Source organism: Leopardus geoffroyi, chromosome B3, assembly GCF_018350155.1.
Source record: "Leopardus geoffroyi isolate Oge1 chromosome B3, O.geoffroyi_Oge1_pat1.0, whole genome shotgun sequence".
Classification (NCBI taxonomy): Eukaryota; Metazoa; Chordata; class Mammalia; order Carnivora; family Felidae; genus Leopardus; species Leopardus geoffroyi.
The window spans coordinates 125,106,903-125,127,792 of NC_059337.1; the positions used below are offsets into that span (position 1 = coordinate 125,106,903).

The 20,890-nt window shown below is 36.6% G+C and overlaps 1 protein-coding gene across 11 annotated transcripts in view; it reads right to left on the reverse strand.

Annotated features, from left to right (window-relative positions):
• CEP128 (centrosomal protein 128) overlaps positions 1–20,890 on the reverse strand; it is a 398,658-nt gene that overhangs the window by 8,949 nt on the left and 368,819 nt on the right. For 10 of the 11 annotated variants that reach the window (XM_045451751.1, XM_045451752.1, XM_045451750.1 and 7 more), the window contains 2 exons: positions 18,399–18,512; positions 6,337–6,445 (listed from right to left, as the gene is read on the reverse strand). In XM_045451751.1, coding sequence (XP_045307707.1) covers positions 6,337–6,445; positions 18,399–18,512 — 223 coding nt within the window. Of the gene's footprint in view, positions 1–4,628; positions 4,759–6,336; positions 6,446–18,398; positions 18,513–20,890 lie in introns of all 11 variants that reach the window. The other variant, XM_045451755.1, reaches the window with a different exon arrangement.

Below are 20,890 nucleotides of genomic sequence, written 5' to 3' on the forward strand. Positions count from 1 at the left end.
TTACATAACCTCTTAGTAAATATTGTTTGAAGAAGTGAATATACTTATGGGATCTTTAAGAGACAGTCAACTGGCAATTTTCTGGCTGCTTTCTAGACAGCATCTACAGAGTACCCCGTACATCATTATAATCAGAACTCAGTTATTTAAAAATATCTGACACCTGACTAGTTAGTGAAAAGATTGTCTCACCTACAAAAACACCATCACATAAAATGAACCTATAAAATGGAGAGACAAAAAAGTTGTGCTTCCATGAAATAAATCTTTTAATGGACAAGAAACTTTTTTTTACCTTTATCAGTACCCCCACATTTAAAAAAATGTTTATTTGTTTATTTTGAGAGAGCGAGAGCATTCAAGCAGGGGAGGGGTAGAGACAGTGGGAGAGGGAGAATGCCAGGCAGGCTCCACACTCTCAGCACAGAGCTCGACGTGATGTGGGACTCCATCTCACAAACTGTGAGATCAACCTGAGCTAAAGTCTGTAGCTTAACAGACTGAGCCACCCAGGCACCCAGTAACCCCACATTGTTAATACCACAGATCTTTGGTATTTTATTCTGCAAGGCTGAGGACAGACTACATACGAAGCAGTTCACAGTTAGCCAGTGGATCCTGAAGTACAACACAGAAGCGAAAAGAGTGTGCTTTTCTTGCTGTAGATAAATTGTTTTTCATTGGAGAGACTTAAACTCCCACTAAAGGCATCTCAAAATGCAAACTGAGAATAATAACTTTTCTTTTCATAGCAATGTAAACTCAAGTAAGAAAGCGAGAGATAGTTCCTTTTAGCAACTTTCATTGATTTGCTTTTTTAAGAATATCAAGTTAAATTAATATGTAAGATTCACAACAAAATCCTGTAACATTCCCCCCCTCCCCCATGAAAAATCATAGTCCTTTCTTTTGGGGTTTGTTTATTTTAATAAACATTATTTATAACAGTTTTAGAATTCCAGAAAATTTGAAATCTGCATTTATTTTTAAAATTTAGTACCAACTCCACACACATCGGGCATTTTAATCTCAAAGGACTCAAGATTTCGAGAAATCATCAGATTACTATAGTCCTCCCTCAAATCCATTCTAGTCCTGGCCCCAAGAGTAAGGGCCCTGTCTTGAGAGCTGTGTTCCTTTAGCCTAAAAGGAACTATACATGGAGACTAGTGGTCAGTCACTACTTATAAAAAGTAAAAATGACAGTTTCAAAAGCTGGCATTATTAAGTCTCTCTTTCTAAGCCCCCACTGTCCTAGAGGCTGAAGGTAATGGAATCCAAGCCTTCTAAAAGAGTGTCCTGAACCACGGCCATCACTTGTAGCCAGCCAGGATAAATTTGGTAGTAATCATGGCTCTAAATAATGGATTTCTGTGTTCCTATTTCCAATGGTAATATAAACTTACAATTTATACATTTCTTCCCTTCTTCCTGGCAGAAGGAATCTACCTTTTCTTGAATTGACCTGAACTACACAAAGCTGACATAAATTACTACTTAAAACAAACTTTCATTAATGCTGGATCGTTTCAGAGACCACAAATTATGCAGTATTTTCCCATTTCCTTTGTTTTTTCCATGGTCAGTGATTCTATGCTTTAGTTTGGTCACAGTTTGACAGGGCACCTAAGTCAGCAGAACGAATGCCTTAAAATCTACGGCATAGACAAAAGGGCCTCATCCAGTACAAATCCCAACTTGAGTAAGAAGGAGCCTGTTCTGTGGGCTCATAAACTCATGTCTGCCTCAGCACCTACAGTTATTTACTCCTTACATCTCTATACAGGTCTAAACTGCTCTAAACTCCAACCCCCAGCTTTCATGTTCCATTTAGAAGTTAACAAGAAAATCGAATACTTGCTAGTCAGATATAAAAGCTGGGGTGTTCTCAGTAGCATTTTATTTTTACAAGATGCCTTTTTAGCCAAAGTGTACATGCACCTATCAAACAGCACCAAAGGGCCACACAGGAAGACAGCAGCCTCTTACCTCCTCCCTCCCAATCCCACAATCCTGAACCCCAGAGTCAACCACAATCAACTCTTTTAGCTTTATTTTCTGTATTTACTTCAATTTTTGTAAGAAAAAGCAGCTTATATTGCTATTTTCTGATTTATCATTTTTAGACTTATTCACACCCATCCACTTCCCTTCACCCCATCCTCCTTATATAGTTACATTTGAACTTCTAGTTGTGTCAGTAGTATTTATAATATCATGACTACGTAAACATGGCTCACACAAACCTAATAAGTATACTATGACAATGTTTCTTTTCTTGCCCATTTTTCCCCCCTGGAGTTATTATTTGACCTATGTTTTTATTTTTGTTTTTTTTTATTTGCTCTTTCTCTGAGACTATCATTAATTATTTCTAATTGCTCAATGAGATCTGCCATGTCTTTCAGTAGTTTTTCTTCTAAGTGCTCAACTGAATCAAATAACCTAACAGTTTGTTTATTTCCTAAAGATTTTCCTGATGGAATCTTTCCTTTTTTCTATCAATCTGAGAGAACTGAACACGAGTGTCCAGATTAAAAGGGCCTACCCATCAAATAGCTAGAAAGGCAAATAAAGTAAGACCTGCAGGGAGGCAAATCATCACAAAACTCACTGGGGTTAAACAAGAGATCCTAAAAGGTCCCAGGGCTGGGGGTTGGGTGGTAGTGATGGTGGAGAAGATCGCTTCTGAGGAGTGGGGTCAAAAGAAAAAGACAATGTTTTTCAACAGCAATTTAGATTTTGGAAGAGAATACTACAATGACTTCAGAAGGAAAGTCATTTTCAACCCAGAATTTTATAGCTAGCCAAAGTCTCCTCAAGGGTGAATAGAAGAAATCTATTTTCCAAAGTACAAAGAATGAAAGCAGTTACCTCCCTTTTCTTTCTTTGATGTGCTAACCACAAAAGAAAGAACTGAGACAAACAGAGGAAGGCATGTGTTCTGAGAAACTTGGGCATCAGCACAAGAAGAGGGTGAAGAAAAATCTCAGGATGACAGTTGGGTGGGCCCCTCTAACCTTCCTCTCCAGGCTGTTGTTTTCTCCTCTCAAGACCCTCACTAACCAGGTACTATTCTTCTGGAATGGATTTTCTAAATATCTTTTCTTTCCTATGGTCCCATTCTTTTTCTTCTATTTTCTTTGTGGTTTCAACTTTGTCTTCCACTTTTCTGGTTTTTCATATTTTAAATTTCTTTTTGAGGGGGGGGAGAGGGGCAGAGGGAGACAGAGAGAATCTCAAGCAGGCTCCATGCTCAGTGCAAAGCCCAACGTGGGGCTCGATCCCACAACTCTGGCATTATGACCTAGCTGAAATCAAGAGTTAGATTCTCAACTGAGCCACCCAGGTGTCCCCATATTTTAAATTTCTGAGACCTCTTATATTGTGTTCCTTTTTCATAGCATCTTGTTCTTCTTTTTAATGGATGTAATATTTTCTATCTCTGAGGACATTAATGCTATTTTATTTTATTTTATTTTATTTTATTTATTTTTTTTTTCAACGTTTATTCATTTTTGGGACAGAGAGAGACAGAGCATGAACGGGGGAGGGGCAGAGACATTAATGCTATTTTAAAAGACACATTCTGTTCTCTGTGTGATCAATTTATTATAGGCTCATTTTTCTCTTTGTTGGTCTTGAGATCTCTCCTCTTCAATTTTGGAGGTTTAAAAGGAGGTTAAAGAAAAATTATAGGACAATTTCTATAACTAAGCTGAAACTGTGCTATAAAAATGGAGAAGTATTCAGGGTGATCTAAAATACCACATAGTGAAAAACACAGAAATTTCAAAGTTCATCAGAAAAATAAATAAGAAGAACTATGATTTCTAGAAATAAGTTCAATTCAACCACTGAAAGTTATTAACAATAAGGCACCTATGATTAAATTTTTAAAAGTATTCTTGAAAGCATGCAGGTAGGAAGAGAGGAAAATCATAAAACAGGCTTGTCAAAAAGAGGAATAGTAAAGCATAAAAGTATAAATTAATAAATTGGGGCGCCTGGGTGGCTTGGTCGGTTAAGCGTCCGACTTTGGCTCAGGTCATGATCTCATGGTCTGTGAGTTCGAGCCCCGCGTCGGGCTCTGTGCTGGCCGCTCAGAGCCTGGAGCCTGTTTCAGATTCTGTGTCTCCCTCTCTCTCTGCCCCTCCCCTGTTCATGCTCTGTCTCTCTCTGTCTCAAAAATAAATAAACGTTTAAAAAAAATAAATTAATAAATTAAATAAGTTAATAAGTTAATGAAGAGGTTTACTTTTTAAGCTAAATTTTTCAGTCAGATTTTACAATAGAGACTATAATATGTATTTTCATATCCAAGTTATGTATTCAATGATATTTTTTCCCATTCTTATTTAACTTTACTTCCTTTTGAGCCAGTATATTTATATAAAACCTATGGCTTCCTGTGAGGAATATCTTACAGAGAAATGACCACCACTGGTCTTGAAATGCTACTGAGTAAAAAGCTGGATGTAGTTTCTTTCACTGCCTGTCATAATATTTCATAAAATCTAAACATCTTGATGTTTTCCCACAAGGTCTCCCAACCACTACTTTCTAGGTGCCTTTCCATGGAGTCTTAGGAAAGTCATCATGGCGAAATTAAATAGCAGAATACTGACCTCTGTGCTCATATCATGGTGCTGATTTATCTCCAAGCTCCTGAATGTCTTAATGGGTGGGATACTATGATGTTTGCTGGTGCTTTGTCCCTACTCTCCTCTCCTCCATGTTTATGTACATGAAACAGACCTGAGGAAAATTTTCCATTTCTTTATATGAAACATAAAAAATTTGGCCTATGTGTATATCAGATTCTGAGGTACTATAATCAACTTGGGATACAATCCATATTTTTTTATTAAAAGTTTTTTAGTGTTTATTATTTTTTTTTGAGAGAGAGAGACAGAGAATGAGTAAGTGGGGGAGGGGCAGGGAGAGAGGGAGACACAAAATCTGAAGCAGGCTCCAGGCTCTGAGCTGTCAGCACAGAGCCCGATGCTGGTCTCAAAACCATGAACCGTGAGATCATGACCTGAGCTGAAGTTGGATGCTTAACCGACTGAGCCACCCAGGCACCCCGAGATACAATCCATATTGGAGGGCAGCTGCCAGATTAGAACAGCAGGGATTTTATGCAGCTATATAAAATCACTTGGTAAAATGGTTAGGACAGGAAAGAGAAGATGCTCAGCCTCTGGAATAAAATAATAATGATATAATAAAAACCAAACCATTTATCAGAAACTGATAAATATTTATTCAATGAATGCATGAATATAAATCAGCAAAAATGAGAGTGATCACTTTTGGATCTGACCTACTTTTTTGTGGCTTATTTTGGTATTGTATTTTATAGCACCTGCACTTTTTAAATGACAGAGTTGTCAGATTTAATATACAAACTCTATGCCTGTGGTAAATTGAGGAGCTAAATGATTATCTAAATAAGAATCCATGAAATAACATTTGAGATCCAATAGTTTAGATAAAAGTGGACTTAAATAAAAGAGTCATATACTCATTCATCTAATTAACTGAGCATTTACTACATTCCAAGTACTATGTAGGGCACTGAGGAAACAGTGGTGAACAAAACAGACATCGCTCCTATCATGGAATTCACACTTTGATGAAGAGATTAATCACTAAACACAAAGTCACTCAGATAAAAAAAATAAATCAGAAGGGTTTTAAAGGAAAACTTTAATACATTATGGGCACTTTTAACAGACACCATACTTAAACCTGTAGGTTCCAAAGGCTTCTTTAAGGACATGACATACAAGCTGGGACTTGAATAAGTATAGTAAGGAAGAAGAGGCGGAAATGGTGTGGATAGTATCCTGGGTTAACAGATTCACACCTTACTGACATTGATAACATTTTATACACATTTACAGGATATTCACAGAATGAAATCCAGCCAGTAACCAAATTAGTATCCTTATTCTTTGCACAAGATTATATATTTCTGATTAGTTCTACTTTTTGATGACTTGAATTTTATAATATTATCTAACTTCCTTTACCCACTCTTCCACAGTTACCAGAAACCTCCACGTACAAATATGTGTTTAAGTAAAATTATTACCTTTGGCAATTCATTGTAAGTTTTTCTGAAAAGTGTAAGGACTCAAAAGAAGGGATTCCATACACTTTTTAGTAAATTGGGTAATATAAATGTTACACGTATGATCCATAATAACAATTTCTTCAAACTCCTAACATGAATATTACTATCGTGTGCTTGCCTTACACTTTAATCTCTCCATGAGTTGCCTTTCCTTAAATCCAATTTAAAAACTGGTACAGGACTTCATTACTTACAATTCAAGTGTGAAAATCGTGGACTAGACAGGAAGTGACCGCGATCAGGCCAAGACGGGGAGTGGTCTAACCTACGAGCATGGGAACTCTCAGCAAAGGTTCCGTCATCCTAAAACAAAGTCAGTTCAATGATTACAAAATGTAAGGATTGGGATTCATTTAAATATACCGAAAATGAAACTGAACGTCAATATACAAGCTATGTTATACAACAATTTAATTGTAAAAAAAATATGTGCATGTTAAAGAAAATATGAAAGCATTAAAAAAGAGACAGAAGGAAATCACCCATGGCTGTACCAGCATGACATATTTCTTTCCAGTCTTTTTTTTTCTGTGGATAGGATTTATACATGTTCTAAAACTGTGTTCTTCATTTATTTACATTAATACTCTAAGCACTTTTGAAGTCTGTATATTATCCTAACCTTTAGCTTGTGTTACTCATTTACTATCGAGTGGATAAACTATGCTTTCCTCAGCTGTTACTTTATTCGGCATTTAGGTGGTTTCCAATGTTTTACTCCTATAAATAACACTGTGAGAATATCTTTAAATATATAACCTTTTCTATGTTTAGGACTATTCCTTATGACAAATTCTTAGGTGGAAATACTGGGTCAATAAAAACAATTTGATGTTTTTAAATACACTTAGCTACACTGCATTCCATAATGATTACACTAATCCCCTTACTCATTCAACAAATATTTAATACATAAACTACGTGAACAGAGAATAAGGCCCTCTCCTCATGGACTGTATGAATGTGTCCTTGTACCCAAATCTTAGCTGAAAATGGGAATGAATTTTAACTTCAAGTCATTTATTAATTAGATTAAAAACAGATACTTTAATGTATTTTTTATAATAGTGAAATTGCAATTGTTTTCTCTTGAATGTGTTCTAACCACTTACACGACACTTTGCTTTTTTCCTCCCCCCCCCCCCACTCATTCATTCATGCAACAATAATTTATTGGGTACTTAGTATGCACTGGTCAAAGAGCAACAAAATATTGAGATATGCAGTTATGAAACCTTCAGGCTTGCAGAAGAGAAAGGTGCCAAATACACTACACAGAATATAACATAATGAAGAATTATGATGAGTACTGTAAGAAGAACAGGAAATAATTAAATTTAGATTAGAGGTCCAGAGGAGGCCCCCTTGGGAGGTGAGATTTAAAGCAATATTTGAATGTTGAGTATGAGTCGGCCAGGCAGAAACTTATGAGTGGAGGATGAGGAAGTGGGAGGTAAGGGGGTGCAGGAGATGGTGGTCTGGGGCTGATGTACCACACTTGTGTGAAGGTGCAGAAGTGAGAAAGTTTAGTGTGTTTGAAGAATTGTATGAAGGCCCATGACTTCCACACAATGAACTGGGAGAGGGGGAAGTGAATACAGTGATATCCAGAGATGGGATCTGGATCTGGGATTTCTTCTTCTTAAGTACCATTACACGGCAATCAAAGGTTTAAAATCAAAGGTTTTAGATGTATATTTCTCAAAGATACTCTGGTCACCATGTGGAGAACAGATTGGAATGGCGTAAGTATTGAAGTGGGAAGACCAGTGAAAACACTCTAATTGAGGATAACTGTGGGATCAAGGGCGAAGAAGGGATCATGAATGCTGCCAGAGTCTAGGTGGTCCACATAGATCCCTCAAAACATGGACCCACAGAATAGGGCCTCATGCCACAGGACTATTTGATGAATTAGTTATAATTTTCTGTATCAGGTACCAAGTTAACATTTTATTTGTCACATACGTATGTATGCAAATCCAAAAGAAAAGCCCAAACAAACGATTTTATATAGAATCGTAAAAGGCCCATTTATTCTGAGCTAAAAGCATGGACATAATCCTTAGATGATTCAAGATAATTAGCCTCATGTACCAAAAGGAAGTTTAGGTCTATTTCAGATCAAGGCCCTGAGGTTTTTTAACCAAGTGACTTATGGTTTTTACTAATTATGGGGATTTCATAAAAAACTAAAAATCATTCACTATAGGATCTCTGGAAAGAAAAGGATATACATTGTGTCCCCAGTGTATTTCAATAGCTACTTATATGAACTGACATGGGACAACAGAGCTAGCTTATCACAGTTCAGACATGAAATACTTAAGGCCTGGGTGGAGCTGGAAGATGCACAAATGAAAAGGAGAGTTACGTTCTCAACCAGTGCTAGAAATCTCCATTTAATTATGGCTTCTATATGAAAAGCATGAAGGAGAAAAGCATAATAAATGGCTTCCCACTAACAGAGGCTTTGATCATTATGGGCCAATAAGAAAAAGAAAAAATAAGGGAAGCAAATGTACTTTTTGCCCATTGATACCTGGGCTGAAAAAGTGAGAGAAGAGGAGCGGAGTTGCAGGTTTGGGCGCCTTGCTGAATGAAACATAGTGCAAAGACAGCCTCAAGATGAGCCTACCAGAGGAAGGATAAAGCACCCAAAGACATTCAAATGCTTTTCGTTCTTCCCAAAAGGCACTGTTTTAAATTCCTAAAACAAGGGGCGCCTGGGTGGCGCAGTCGGTTAAGCGTCCGACTTCAGCCAGGTCACGATCTCGCGGTCTGTGAGTTCGAGCCCCGCGTCAGGCTCTGGGCTGATGGCTCAGAGCCTGGAGCCTGTTTCCGATTCTGTGTTTCCCTCTCTCTCTGCCCCTCCCCCGTTCATGCTCTGTCTCTCTCTGTCCCAAAAATAAATAAACGTTGAAAAAAAAAAAAAAATTAAAAAAAAAAAATAAATAAATTCCTAAAACAAAAGCAACTAGCATCAAAGTGTGAGTTATATTTTTTCTATTTACAGAAAAAGAATAATTTACATTTCAGTTATAAATAAACCAGCTTATTGACATATGACAATTAAAATATGTCACTGACATATTTCATTCTTAGCAAATTTGGAAAATACAGAAGAAATTGAGAAGAAAATAATGCAATAAATTTAAAAATAGCCTTTTAGCCTAATGTAAAGGTATGTTTTCTCGTTCTTCTTTATAAATACCTTTTTATATTGGGATTCTATATTTGTTGACAATTTTGTTTCCTAGTTTTTCATGTAACATTAGATACAGGAATTTCCTCTACCATTGTCATTATCATCATTATGGTTATAACATAGTCTATTTGAGTAATGTCCCATTGTTGGAAATGTAAGTCTGATTTCCGTTTTTTTTTTTTTTTTTTCCTATTATAATTTGATAAACATCTTGGTGAATAAAGCTTGGTCCACATTTTAAATTTATTAACATAGATTTCTAGAAGTAGAATTATGAGGTGACACATTTTAAGGGTGTTTTTTAATATCTATTTATTTATTTATTTATTTATTTATTAAAAAAAAATTTTTTTTAACCTTTATTTATTTTTGAGACAGAGGGAGAAAGAGCATGAATGAGGGAGGGTCAGAGAGAGGGAGACACAGAATCTGAAACAGGCTCCTGGCTCTGAGCTGTCAGCACAGAGCCCAACGCCGGGCTCGAACTCACGGACTGCGAGATCACGACCTGAGCCGAAGTCGGACGCTTAACCGACTGAGCCGCCCAGGCGCCCCTTTTAATATCCATTTAATCTAAGTCGTCAAATTTATTGTCAGTATGCTAATATTCCTAATATTTCCTAAATGCCCTCTTAGTGTCTATGGTAGTTCTAGTAATATCCCTCATTCAGTCTTAATATTGGCATTTGTGCCTTTTCTTTTTCCTAATTGAGCTGGGTAGAGGTTTTAAAAATTTTTTGATCTCAAAAAATCCTGTTTAATTTTCATGCCCCTCCCTCATTTTTCTGCTATTTCATTGATTTCTGCTCCTTATTATTCCCTTCCTTTTAATTTAAGTTTGTTATTTGTTTTCTAGTTTCATAAAGTGGAAACATGGACTATTGATTTGAGACTTTTCTTCTTTGTAGCATACACATTTAATGTCATAATCTTCTCTCCAAGCACTATTTTAACTGAGTCCCACAAATCTTGATAAATTGTACTTTTATTTTTATAGAGTTAAAATATTTCCTCATTTTCCTTTTGATCCCCCAATGGTTATTTAGAAATATGTTGTTTATTTGCCCTCTAGGAATTTTCCAGATATCTTCCTGTTATTGATTTCTAGCTTCATACCATTGTGGTTAGATGACCATACTTCACATAATTCCAATCATTTTAAATTTATTGAGAATTGTTTTATTGCTCAGAATAGTCGATTTTGGAGAATGCTAGATGTGCACTTGAAAATTACATGTAATTAGCTGTTGTTAGGTGGAGTATCCTATAAATGTTAGTTAAATCTAGTTGCCTGATAGTGTTGCTCAAGTTTTCAATATATTTACTGATTTTCTGCCTACTGGTTTATCAATTACTGAGAGGGATGTTGAAGTCTTCAACTACTATAATTGTGGATCTATTTTTTCCTTGTAATTCTATCAATTTTTACTTCATATATTTTGACACCCTGTTAATAGGTATGTACAATTTATGACTAATACCCCTTTCCATTTAAAATTGTTGACTTTTTCAACCACTCACATTCCTTTTCATATACAGAAAATGAGGAAGCTTAACTCTAATACATCTTTAAGTTGCAACATTTTATAGGTCTTCAAAAGACTGTCAGAATCCCTCATTAGCTTGAAATATAACTAATGAAATGAACCCTAAAAGAACACCCCCAAAGAAAAATATTTCATAATCCCTTTGAACAATCAACATGCTAGAATATGAAAAAAAAAAAAAACCTTCCATATTCTCCAATTTTATACTGATATTTAATTTGTGGAATTTCTATACAACTAAATTTTACAAGGTAACCTAAGATTTCTTTTTTAATTCTTACCTTTCAATCAAATACTTAAATATTTAAATGGAAATACTGGTTAAAAAGGAAGATTCTTTGCAATTTTAGGAATTCTAGCTCTGCTTTTTACCAATTCTTATATCCTTAGTACAAGGACCTATTTTTATTGCTGTCTTAAGTCTCAACAAGCTAGTTAGCCAGAATTCCCTGCAAAAATTCCACTGGGTGAAGGGACTTGCATTTTCTAATATTTTCCCTGGGTTTCTTCCACTTCTCTTTCATAACCCACATTGTAATTGGTTTCTTAAAAGCGGTTCCAACCTGACTAAATCTCTTTGCTAAACTGATCTCTAATGATTAATATTTAATGACGCCCACCAAGTATTTTTCTCCCAGGAATATTATAAGTTCAAAGTTTAGAAGACAGATGATACATTTAATTTTTTTTTAATTTTAATTTATCCAACCCTTCCCCTGGAGAGAAGGGGGAAAAAAAAAAAACACTTACGTGTTTCTGAATCTGTGGCAGCAATATTTTCCTGAATTTGTCTCTTGCCTAACAATGCACCGTACCTGCATCTCTTTGCCACTGCTAATTCCCAATTCTCTGTAAGTGGTCCAAAAAGCTTAACCTCTTCAGTAAATTTTATTCCTATATGGAAGTTTGGCTGGGCAGATAGTTTACTTAAAGCCTGCCTTCCATATCTCAACCTGCATGGCTACAACTCTAGCTTTTAATTTTAACCTCAATGAGAGTAAGGCTTTCATTGTCTCTATCCTTCCATCTACCCATCCCAATATTCCAAAATTTAGCACAGTACTGTTTGCATTAAGGAATTCAAAAATGGTCAGGTAGGCTCATTCCTTGGCCAAAGTACAGACATTAAAGTATGCCATGGTTGAAGCTGGGAAAGAAGAGATTGCCACTCTCATACTCTCAGTTTCTTCATGTTAAAAAATGAGAGCAAATGGAGCAGATCATGTCTAAGTCCTCTGGGCACTAACATTTTATGATTGTAATCCATCTGAACAGAACCACTGAACCACCAGTACTATATGCAAACTATCTTTGCCACAGGAAATTCAAATTTATATAACAGTACTATAAACCTAAAGCCACAGTCATGCACGGATGAAGAGACTCATGTAAGTACTGTGCCAAATCAGGCCATTTGTTTATCTTTGTTCAACTGACATTTTATTGTATACAATTTAATATTCCTAGAGAGTCACTAATGAAAAAGATTGTACTTATTTTTTTATGTACTTCATATTTGGATCCACATGATTTCAATCCATTTTCAGAAACTAAAAATTTGCCATAAATAAAAATTTGCCATAAATAAGGATACTCAAGAATATGTGCCACCAACTTATGAACCAAAGGGAGGAATCAAAGCTGTTTTAATAATGGTGCCTCACTGGAATCAGTGATTATTCTCTTAAAGTGACTGTTGTAAAGGAAACTGATTGTTTGGATAAGTATGTTGTGACATTTTTAATTAAAACTATTAAGACATTTAATTAGTATTCCTTATGTTTTTAGTATCTAGAATTCTGAATTAAAGATGATTAAAAGTGTTATCTTCATAGGTGAGTTTCTCCACAATCTTTCCTAATGCTCTTGTTGAGTAAATTATTGGGCAGAGTAAAGGTATGGTGCTTATTACAGAGAACTAGGTTTGGTAGAGTGGGGCTCAAGTAGGTTAAAAAAATTAATGTGCTCATCTAAGTATCTTGTTGATTCCTAAAGAAGCACCTTTGACCCATTGCTATGTTCAAATTTGATAACAAAGAAAAACCCCAACTCATTTGGCAACCTTTTGTTTAGCTTTTAAGAGCTAGATGAAATCAACTAGTTAAATATTATGGCTGGCAAGTTACTATTGATCACTTCAAAAGAATAGAAATCTCTTCAAATTTCAGCATGATTTGATTGCCTACAAAGTTTCAGATGAGTCATCTAAGCATTATCGGGAAAACAGCATTTAAATTTTTGTTAGAATTCCAGAAAGGCTGAAGCTAGGGAAAAAAATTAACCACCAATTTAACATGTATAATAGTATACACATTGTATATTGGAGTAAAAGATGAAGCAAATAGTGTCCTCAAAAGCATTTCCAAAATTTCAGTAATCTCCTACAGTTATACTTACTATTTTCTTTCATGTTAAAGATTAGTCTTGCACCCTAAGTCTCTATATAGGAGAGGCTTAAAGGATGGGAGATTGGTTGAGCATGGGGGAGGCCTGGAGCTATATTTGCATACAGTTTATATATTATTTCTTACCAAACCATGGAGAGAAGTGATTATAAATGAGATACCTGGATTATTACAGGGTTAAAGCTCCTCAAATTCTCCCACAGCTAATACTATTGTTTCTAAGCAACATCTGTAAAATTACTTGAATAATAATACACTAGTGATGTATTTTAATGGTTATTAAATAAAAATCACCTATAATCTTGAATTGTACCAGGATTGTGCATAGCACGTTTTAGCAGCTACTGTTGTAGAAGATTTAAGATATGTACAGAAATAGCTGACCTGAGAGACAAAGAGCTAACAGCCATTAATTGCTATGAGCAAAGTATAAACAAATCATAAGAGATTCAAGGAGGGAGAAACAGCTTCCAGGAGAAAAGCATATACTTATATCATATGCATGCTTACATTGAACAAATACAACAAAGGGCTTTGGCAAACTCTGCCTTCATAAACTGTGCTGAAAGCCATTGTCAACACTTCCTCACCTACCTCATCTTATCCTGTAAAACATCTGCTTCTTTTAAAAGACGTTATGTACTAAAGTCTTCAACTAGAAACTGAATATCATGATTTTTCTTTCAGGAGGAGGAAGGAAGGGAACAAAACATGCCTTCTGTGATTTTACTATAAAACCCACTGCTAATTAAAACTACGTATTTAGCATAAGTGAAGAGCAAAAAGGGCGGGCAGCAAATGGGGATTTCTTGGACAAAACCACGCTCCTCTGTGAATTCAGATTAGGAATGCTATGTTGACTTTTGAACATTCTGTTCTATTTGAAACAGCTGGGGCAGCAAGGAAGCCTGTATGTCCTACAGAAACCCAATCAGATGAAAGAGAGGCCATGAAATGCTTCTGGTGTCTACACATGGAGAGAAAATGTTGTGTCAGACTCAGCTTTGAATTCCAAACATAAACTTTTAGATCAGGCTTTGTCCAGTAAACCTGGTCAGCTTCATACAAAACTATGTTATGCTCTCAGAAACTGTGGATGTTGGTCCTGCTGGATCTCGAAAGGTTTGTAGAAATTGGATTTTTTTTCTTTTTCTTTAAATTCTAGTTAACACACAATGTAGGATTAGTTTCAGGTGTACAATACGGGGAATCAACACATCCATACATCACCAGGTGCTCATCCTGTCAAGGCCACTCCTTAATCCCCATCACCTATCTCACCCATCTGGTTGCCATGGAAGTAAACAGCAGGAGATCAAGGTAGCCCTGGCTGAAAGGGAACCCTTCTCCTATGCTTCCTGCTAACCCTACTCTCCACCAGCAGGGGGGTTGTGCTGGATGTCTCACCGCCTTCTTACAACAGCAATAAAATGAGAGAAGTCTGTTGCCAATATGGTTCTGTTATCCCAACAGATAACTTTCGGTCAATAGTAATGCAGTCAGGGTTCTACAACTGTAATGCTAATAGTGATCCTGTTCCAAACAAATGTGCACAATACTCTTCCCTGTGCCTTGTCATTACAAACCTCTTTTCAAAAGCCTTTGAAGCATCTTTCTTTTCTCTGAACACCAGCTGCAATGTATTGAGGCTTCCGTTACAGTAGTTATCCTTTTGTCTTTTGCACTACAGTTTGTGTGAAGGCTTTGAATTCCTGAAGGTTGGTAATGACTTTTCTTTATCATGTCATTGCCTCTAGCCCCTAGCAGAGTGCTTGTATATAGTAGAGACCCAAATGTTTGTTGAATGTTATAATTAAACAACAACAAACATGTATATCCTACAGTTAAGAAATGGAAGCTCCAAAAAGGCAGGGAGCTTCGTCTCTTTTGTTCACTGATGTGAGCCGATGCACCTAGTAAGTTTGTGGCACATAACTTACGCTCAGTACATATTTGTTGAATGCATGGATAAGTATTATGAATTTCCAAAGAGCCTGGGAAGTACTTATTTGACTGGTAAATAAAGAAGAGGAAATATTACACATATGCGTAAAGGAAGAAAGACTAGATTGGCCATGTCCCCTTTCTTTAGACCAGGGGTTGGCAAACTTTTTCTTTAGAGGGTCAGATAGCAAATATAGGCCTTTTGAGCCATTTAGTCTCTGTTGCACCTACTCAAATCTGCTGCTGAGTGTGAAAGCAGCCACAGACAATATGTGAATAAATGAGTGAGGCTGTATTTCAATAAAATTTTATTTGCAAAAGCAGCTGGCAGGCAAGATTTGCCCCACTGGAGGTAGTCTGCTGATTCCTGCTCTAACACAATTATGCAAGAATCATCTATTAGGATTAAGACAGAGAGGTAACTATTCCCTCTGTAAAGACCATGCCTTCTGCATCTTTTTACATCCCACATCCTCACCTCTAACAGGTACGTAGTACAGGGCTTTGCAGTGTGGTAGCTGCACAGTATGGTTGTAGAATTAAACTGAATCCTACAGCAAGTGATTTCCCAGAACCGCAGTTGTCAGTAGAACCAACAAATTCAAGTTGCTGCAATGTGCCTTTTCTTTGAACTCTCCTAGCAAAATACGTGGGAAGTTAATAGCTGCAGAAATAATGTCAAATAAAACTAGGACACCTTCTCTCTTGATAGAGTACCAATGCCTCTTACTTGAGGCGTATTCTTTAGGATGTCAATAATTAACCAGAGGTAGCTTTTTTGATTATCCCTGAAGCCAAGAAACGATTAACCACTGTCTCACTGCCCATCTGAGCTCATGCTTCTTTTGAAACTTTTTCAATGAATTATTTTCACAAAAAGCACATGAGCAAATCATTGTTGGTATCCACAACTGGCCAAAATGTGCTCCCACATTTTCTGCTCCAATGACTACAAAAATATATTCTCATGAGTGTTGAGTTAGATGACTGCATTATTTCAGGCCAGACATCTGTTACAAATGGTGATAGTCTACATATTCATTACTGAAAAGGATCAATGTTTTAAAATGTTTAAGTAACATGAATGTGGAACAATGTCATCATAAAATGTGCTTTGTGCCCTTTTCTTATACTTGAACTTTGCGACATTTTCATATTTGCGACATTTTCAACTTTTTCTCATTTTGCTAAGTGGTGGCCTCACTTACAAACCAGGCCTGATTTCCTCTTCCGCTGCAAATATAATTTTTAAAGAGAACTCCAACAAGATTACTTGCCGAACATGTTACCCATTCATAGCTTTGCCATATGCTGTTATGGAAATTACAATGATGTAAAGCAATCTGGGTGTCACGAGACGGTACTGATTCACCTGATACCAGATCTAACTGTAGTGGAAAATAATGCTTTAAATGTTTCATTTGCATCTAGACCTCTGTTGAACTAAGAGACATGTACTGTGTGTGTATTTTTGGAGACAACTGACTTTCACATATTAAAAATATAGTTCTACATTTGGTGCTAGAAACATGAAGGTATATGAGGTCCAAATATACACTATGATAGCTTAGTGTCAAGGACATAGATTACTGAAGTCAGGCAGATTTAGGTTTTAACTCTGGTGCAACCATTTAATCGCTCTATAATCTTCAATGGTGGAAGAGGAAAACTAATGGTGCCAACCTGTCGCTGGGAGGATTAAATGAGAGAATGCTTATATAAAGCCTGTGACACCTACAAAAAGAGCAACTTATGTGGTTGGCTCAACAATGAGTAGTTATTACTATTAGCTACTGCTGCCTAACTCTTGTGCTTCTGTTGAAGGTTAGGAGCAGACCCTATAGGTGGTGGAGAAATGCTTGAGTATATGGGACCTGTTGGGGATGCTGGGAGCTGATTTAGTGAAATGAGGATATGCTATAAGAGACAACAAGGTCACTGTTATCATCAATACCAAATGACAAAAAACAAAGGGAAAAGGGCACAGAGTTTCAGGATGCCCTTTTCACAATGAGAGCATCAATAATGTGGCATAAGTGTGTTGTTTTTATTTGGGATGGTGCAAGTGGAGAGCTCATTTTAAGCATGCTAGGGAAGGGCTTATGAAAATGAACACTGCCTTTATATCCACTGAGCATTCTATCCAATTACATTCAGAGGAGGGAAGAAGCTTCTTAGAAATAATTATGTTTGGCTGTAATAAGTGAATATATACAGTATAATGAATATTCATACATACTGAGGTCTGTGAGAATATAAAAAAGACAGAAGAACCTTTGCCTTTTTTTTTTTTCTAAACTGACTTGGGAGTATACATTTGAATATAGATGGATTCTCTCTAAGTCAGTGTTCTGAATGGGGGACAAACTAGGGGATGCTGGGCAGTGTCTGGAGACACATTTTGATGCCACAACTTGTGATGGAAGATGCTACTGGCATCTGGTGAGTGGAATCTAGGGATGCCGCTAGATGTCCTGTAACACGTAGGACAGGCTCCATAACAAAGACCTATCTGGCCCAAATGTTAATGCCAAGGTTGAGAAACCCTGCTCTAAGCTAAAAACTGTTCAGGGTCAAATGGGTTTAAAATCACCCACACCCCAGATGGATTTTGGGGAGACTCCAGGGAAGGGCAGACTTTTTGTCAATATGGTCAAATGTTCCCAGGCTCCTGTGTTGATTCCACACCAATGAACCATATGCTGAAGTAGATGAATGGAGTTCATATCCTCAGGGAAAAAAGGACTATAAATGCCAAGACTGTAGTTTACAAAGTACTATGTGTTACTGGACCTTCTGGAGACTTCAGCACTGACAGTGGCTGGATTTACACACAGAGGAGGGCAACTACCTATGTCAAGTTTCTGGCCAACCTAGAGACCAGGGGTTTCCTTCCACACAAATTTCCTAAACAACATCAAAGCCAAGAGACAACATAGTAAGCAACAATGGCATAAAATTAAAGATAGTTCCCATGTGCAAATTTACAGGCAAAATCTTTGGATTTTTATTCTCTATTCCCACAAAACTGAAGAGTAATATCTTTTCTTTTACAAGTACCCTTACATGAACCCTACAGGGGTAGCCTAGCAGGTTACAGCCATAAACATGGGTAACACTCAAAGACTGAAAATGGATACAAAGGACATTACTTTGGAGTTTTTGACTCCGTACTTGGTATCATCTCGGCGCTGCTGAAGAGATTCTTTGTGAACTCTGTATTTAGAATATCTCCCATCAATTCTCTCAGATAAACTGCAGGAATCCTGAAAAACAAAAAAATAAAAAACAGCAATGTCAAAACCAGGAGGTGAGAGGAAAATCAGTACTTGAATTGCGCATAAGAAAGTATTGATAATTATAGGTGGTTAGGGAAATATAGGGAAATTACAGGTTGCCAAGGAGGAAGAAGAAAACAGTCTCTGGATGCTACCTTAAAAATAAAAACAGGGTTCCACATTGGTATTTGTGTCCTTTTTATACTAGTCCTATGCCAGTCTGAAATGATCGACATCCTTTAGTTGAAGGGAAAAAGGTTTAAGTAGCAGTGAGTTGTCCAAAGATGGTCATTAACGACACACTTTTGAATGTTGTGTACTATCTCTCAGAGTAGTATCTGACATCAAAATATTCTATGTTAAAAAAACAATGTTACCTTTGAGAGTAGAGTCCTCGTTCATCACTAATTCTTAAACAATATTTTACCTTTTAACCAGCATATCACGTTGACTTTGAAACTGAAGGGTATTTCATCTGCCCTCAAAAGAATAAAAAGATTCAGGTAATAAAGAAATTAAGAAAAGTTTTGGGGTCATTCATTCATTCTTCTTCCCCCTTCTCTCCTTCCCTTCTTCCCTTCCTCCATTTTTTGGGGGGAGAGAATGGAACACAGCAGTCACGATACCCAGTTACTTAGACGTTTCCATTATGAATTAGGGGAAAAATTAGAATAAAATGAGGGCAACTGATTTGCATATGTAAGAAAAATTATCTATGGGATCTCATTCCCCAAACAGTCCCAAGGAACTTATTGAGTGTTCAAGCTGGAAGGGGTATTAGAATCCCAAAGTTCTCATTTTTATATATAAAAAGCTATAGCCCAGGGAAGTTAAGAATGATTTGCCCAAGACTAGGCAATTTGTGACAGATTGGGCTTCAAGCCCAATGCTATTTCCTTCCTACCATACCAAATATGTAAAGTTTAAATGTGGAATTGTAGAGTTGAGCCACTTCTTTCAAAATAAGTTTTAAAAAAAAAATGAGAGACACTATGACATGTTTAAAGAAAAAAGCCAAGGCTATCTAAATAGGATGAAATATGTATTTACTATAGCTTATATTTGCCTAGAGTCATAGACTGTAGCATTTTTTAATTTATTATTTAAAAAAATGTTTTTAACATTTATTCATTTATGAGAGACAGCACAAGCAGGGTAGGGACAGAGAGAGAGGGAGACACAGAAATGAAGCAGGCTCCAGGATCTGAGCCATACAGCACAGAGCCCAACATGGGGCTCGAACTCACAAGCTGTGAGATCATGACCTGAGCCGAAGTCAGACGCTTAACTGACTGACTGAGCCACCCAGGCACTCCTAATAGACTGTAGTATTAACAAGAAATATACATGTGAAATACATCTTCATATATATGCTAGTGAGGCCAGTGTGAGTAGGAACCATGCAGATAATATTGTATAAGCCCCTCATTTTAGGGATGAGGATATAAGTAAGATATTAAGTAATTTTGCCTGGTACATGAACTTGGATCAGAGTTTACATCTTTGGGCTCTTGTTGACAGTATCCTGATTTTTAGAATTAAAAATCATTAGGTTGACTAAATAAGCTCTTTTTAATCGTAGAGATGACTTTAGAGTACATAGAGAGTGGGTTTCAAGCTAGAGGCAGTAGGGCAAAGAAAATGGGTTTTGTAGTTAATACACGGAACTAGGTCCCAGGTCCAACTAATATACATACTCCGAGCTTCAGTTTCTTCAGCTGTAACTTGGGGGAAGATAGTGCCCATGAGTAGCATGTCTGAGGATTTTTTTTTTAAGTAATACAGGGTTAGAACTTAGCTACTGCCTGCTGCATAGTAGTGCAGAATACTTGATAAATGAACTCCTTTCCATTTCAAGCTAAAGGTTTCAATTTTAACGACTAATATTGGAAAGTACAATTATGAACTTTGGAAAATATTCTCCCCCAAAGTTTCACTATATAGGCATCTTCATATGTGTGTGTATATATAAGCTAGAGTTGGAGATAATCACTAGCCCATACGATAAAAAATAATAATAAAACCTTTTGGTAATAGTATTGAACTTTTTTTCTTTCTAAGTTTATTTATTTATTTGGAGAGAGAGAGAGAGAGAGAGACAAAATCCCAAGCAGGCTCTGCGCTGTCAGCCCAGAGCCCAACATGGGGCTCAAACTCATGTACCACGAAATCATGACCTGAGCTGAAATCAAGAGTCAGAGGCTTAAGTGACTGAGCCACCCAGGTGCCCCAACAGTACTAAACTTTTAAATTGTACTTATGAATATCCTGTTCAGTGTAGACCCTGGAGACAAGGTGAGCTGTCACTAGAGGCTAAATTATATTTTTATGCTGGTATAAGATGACATCGGTTTCTCAGTGACAAA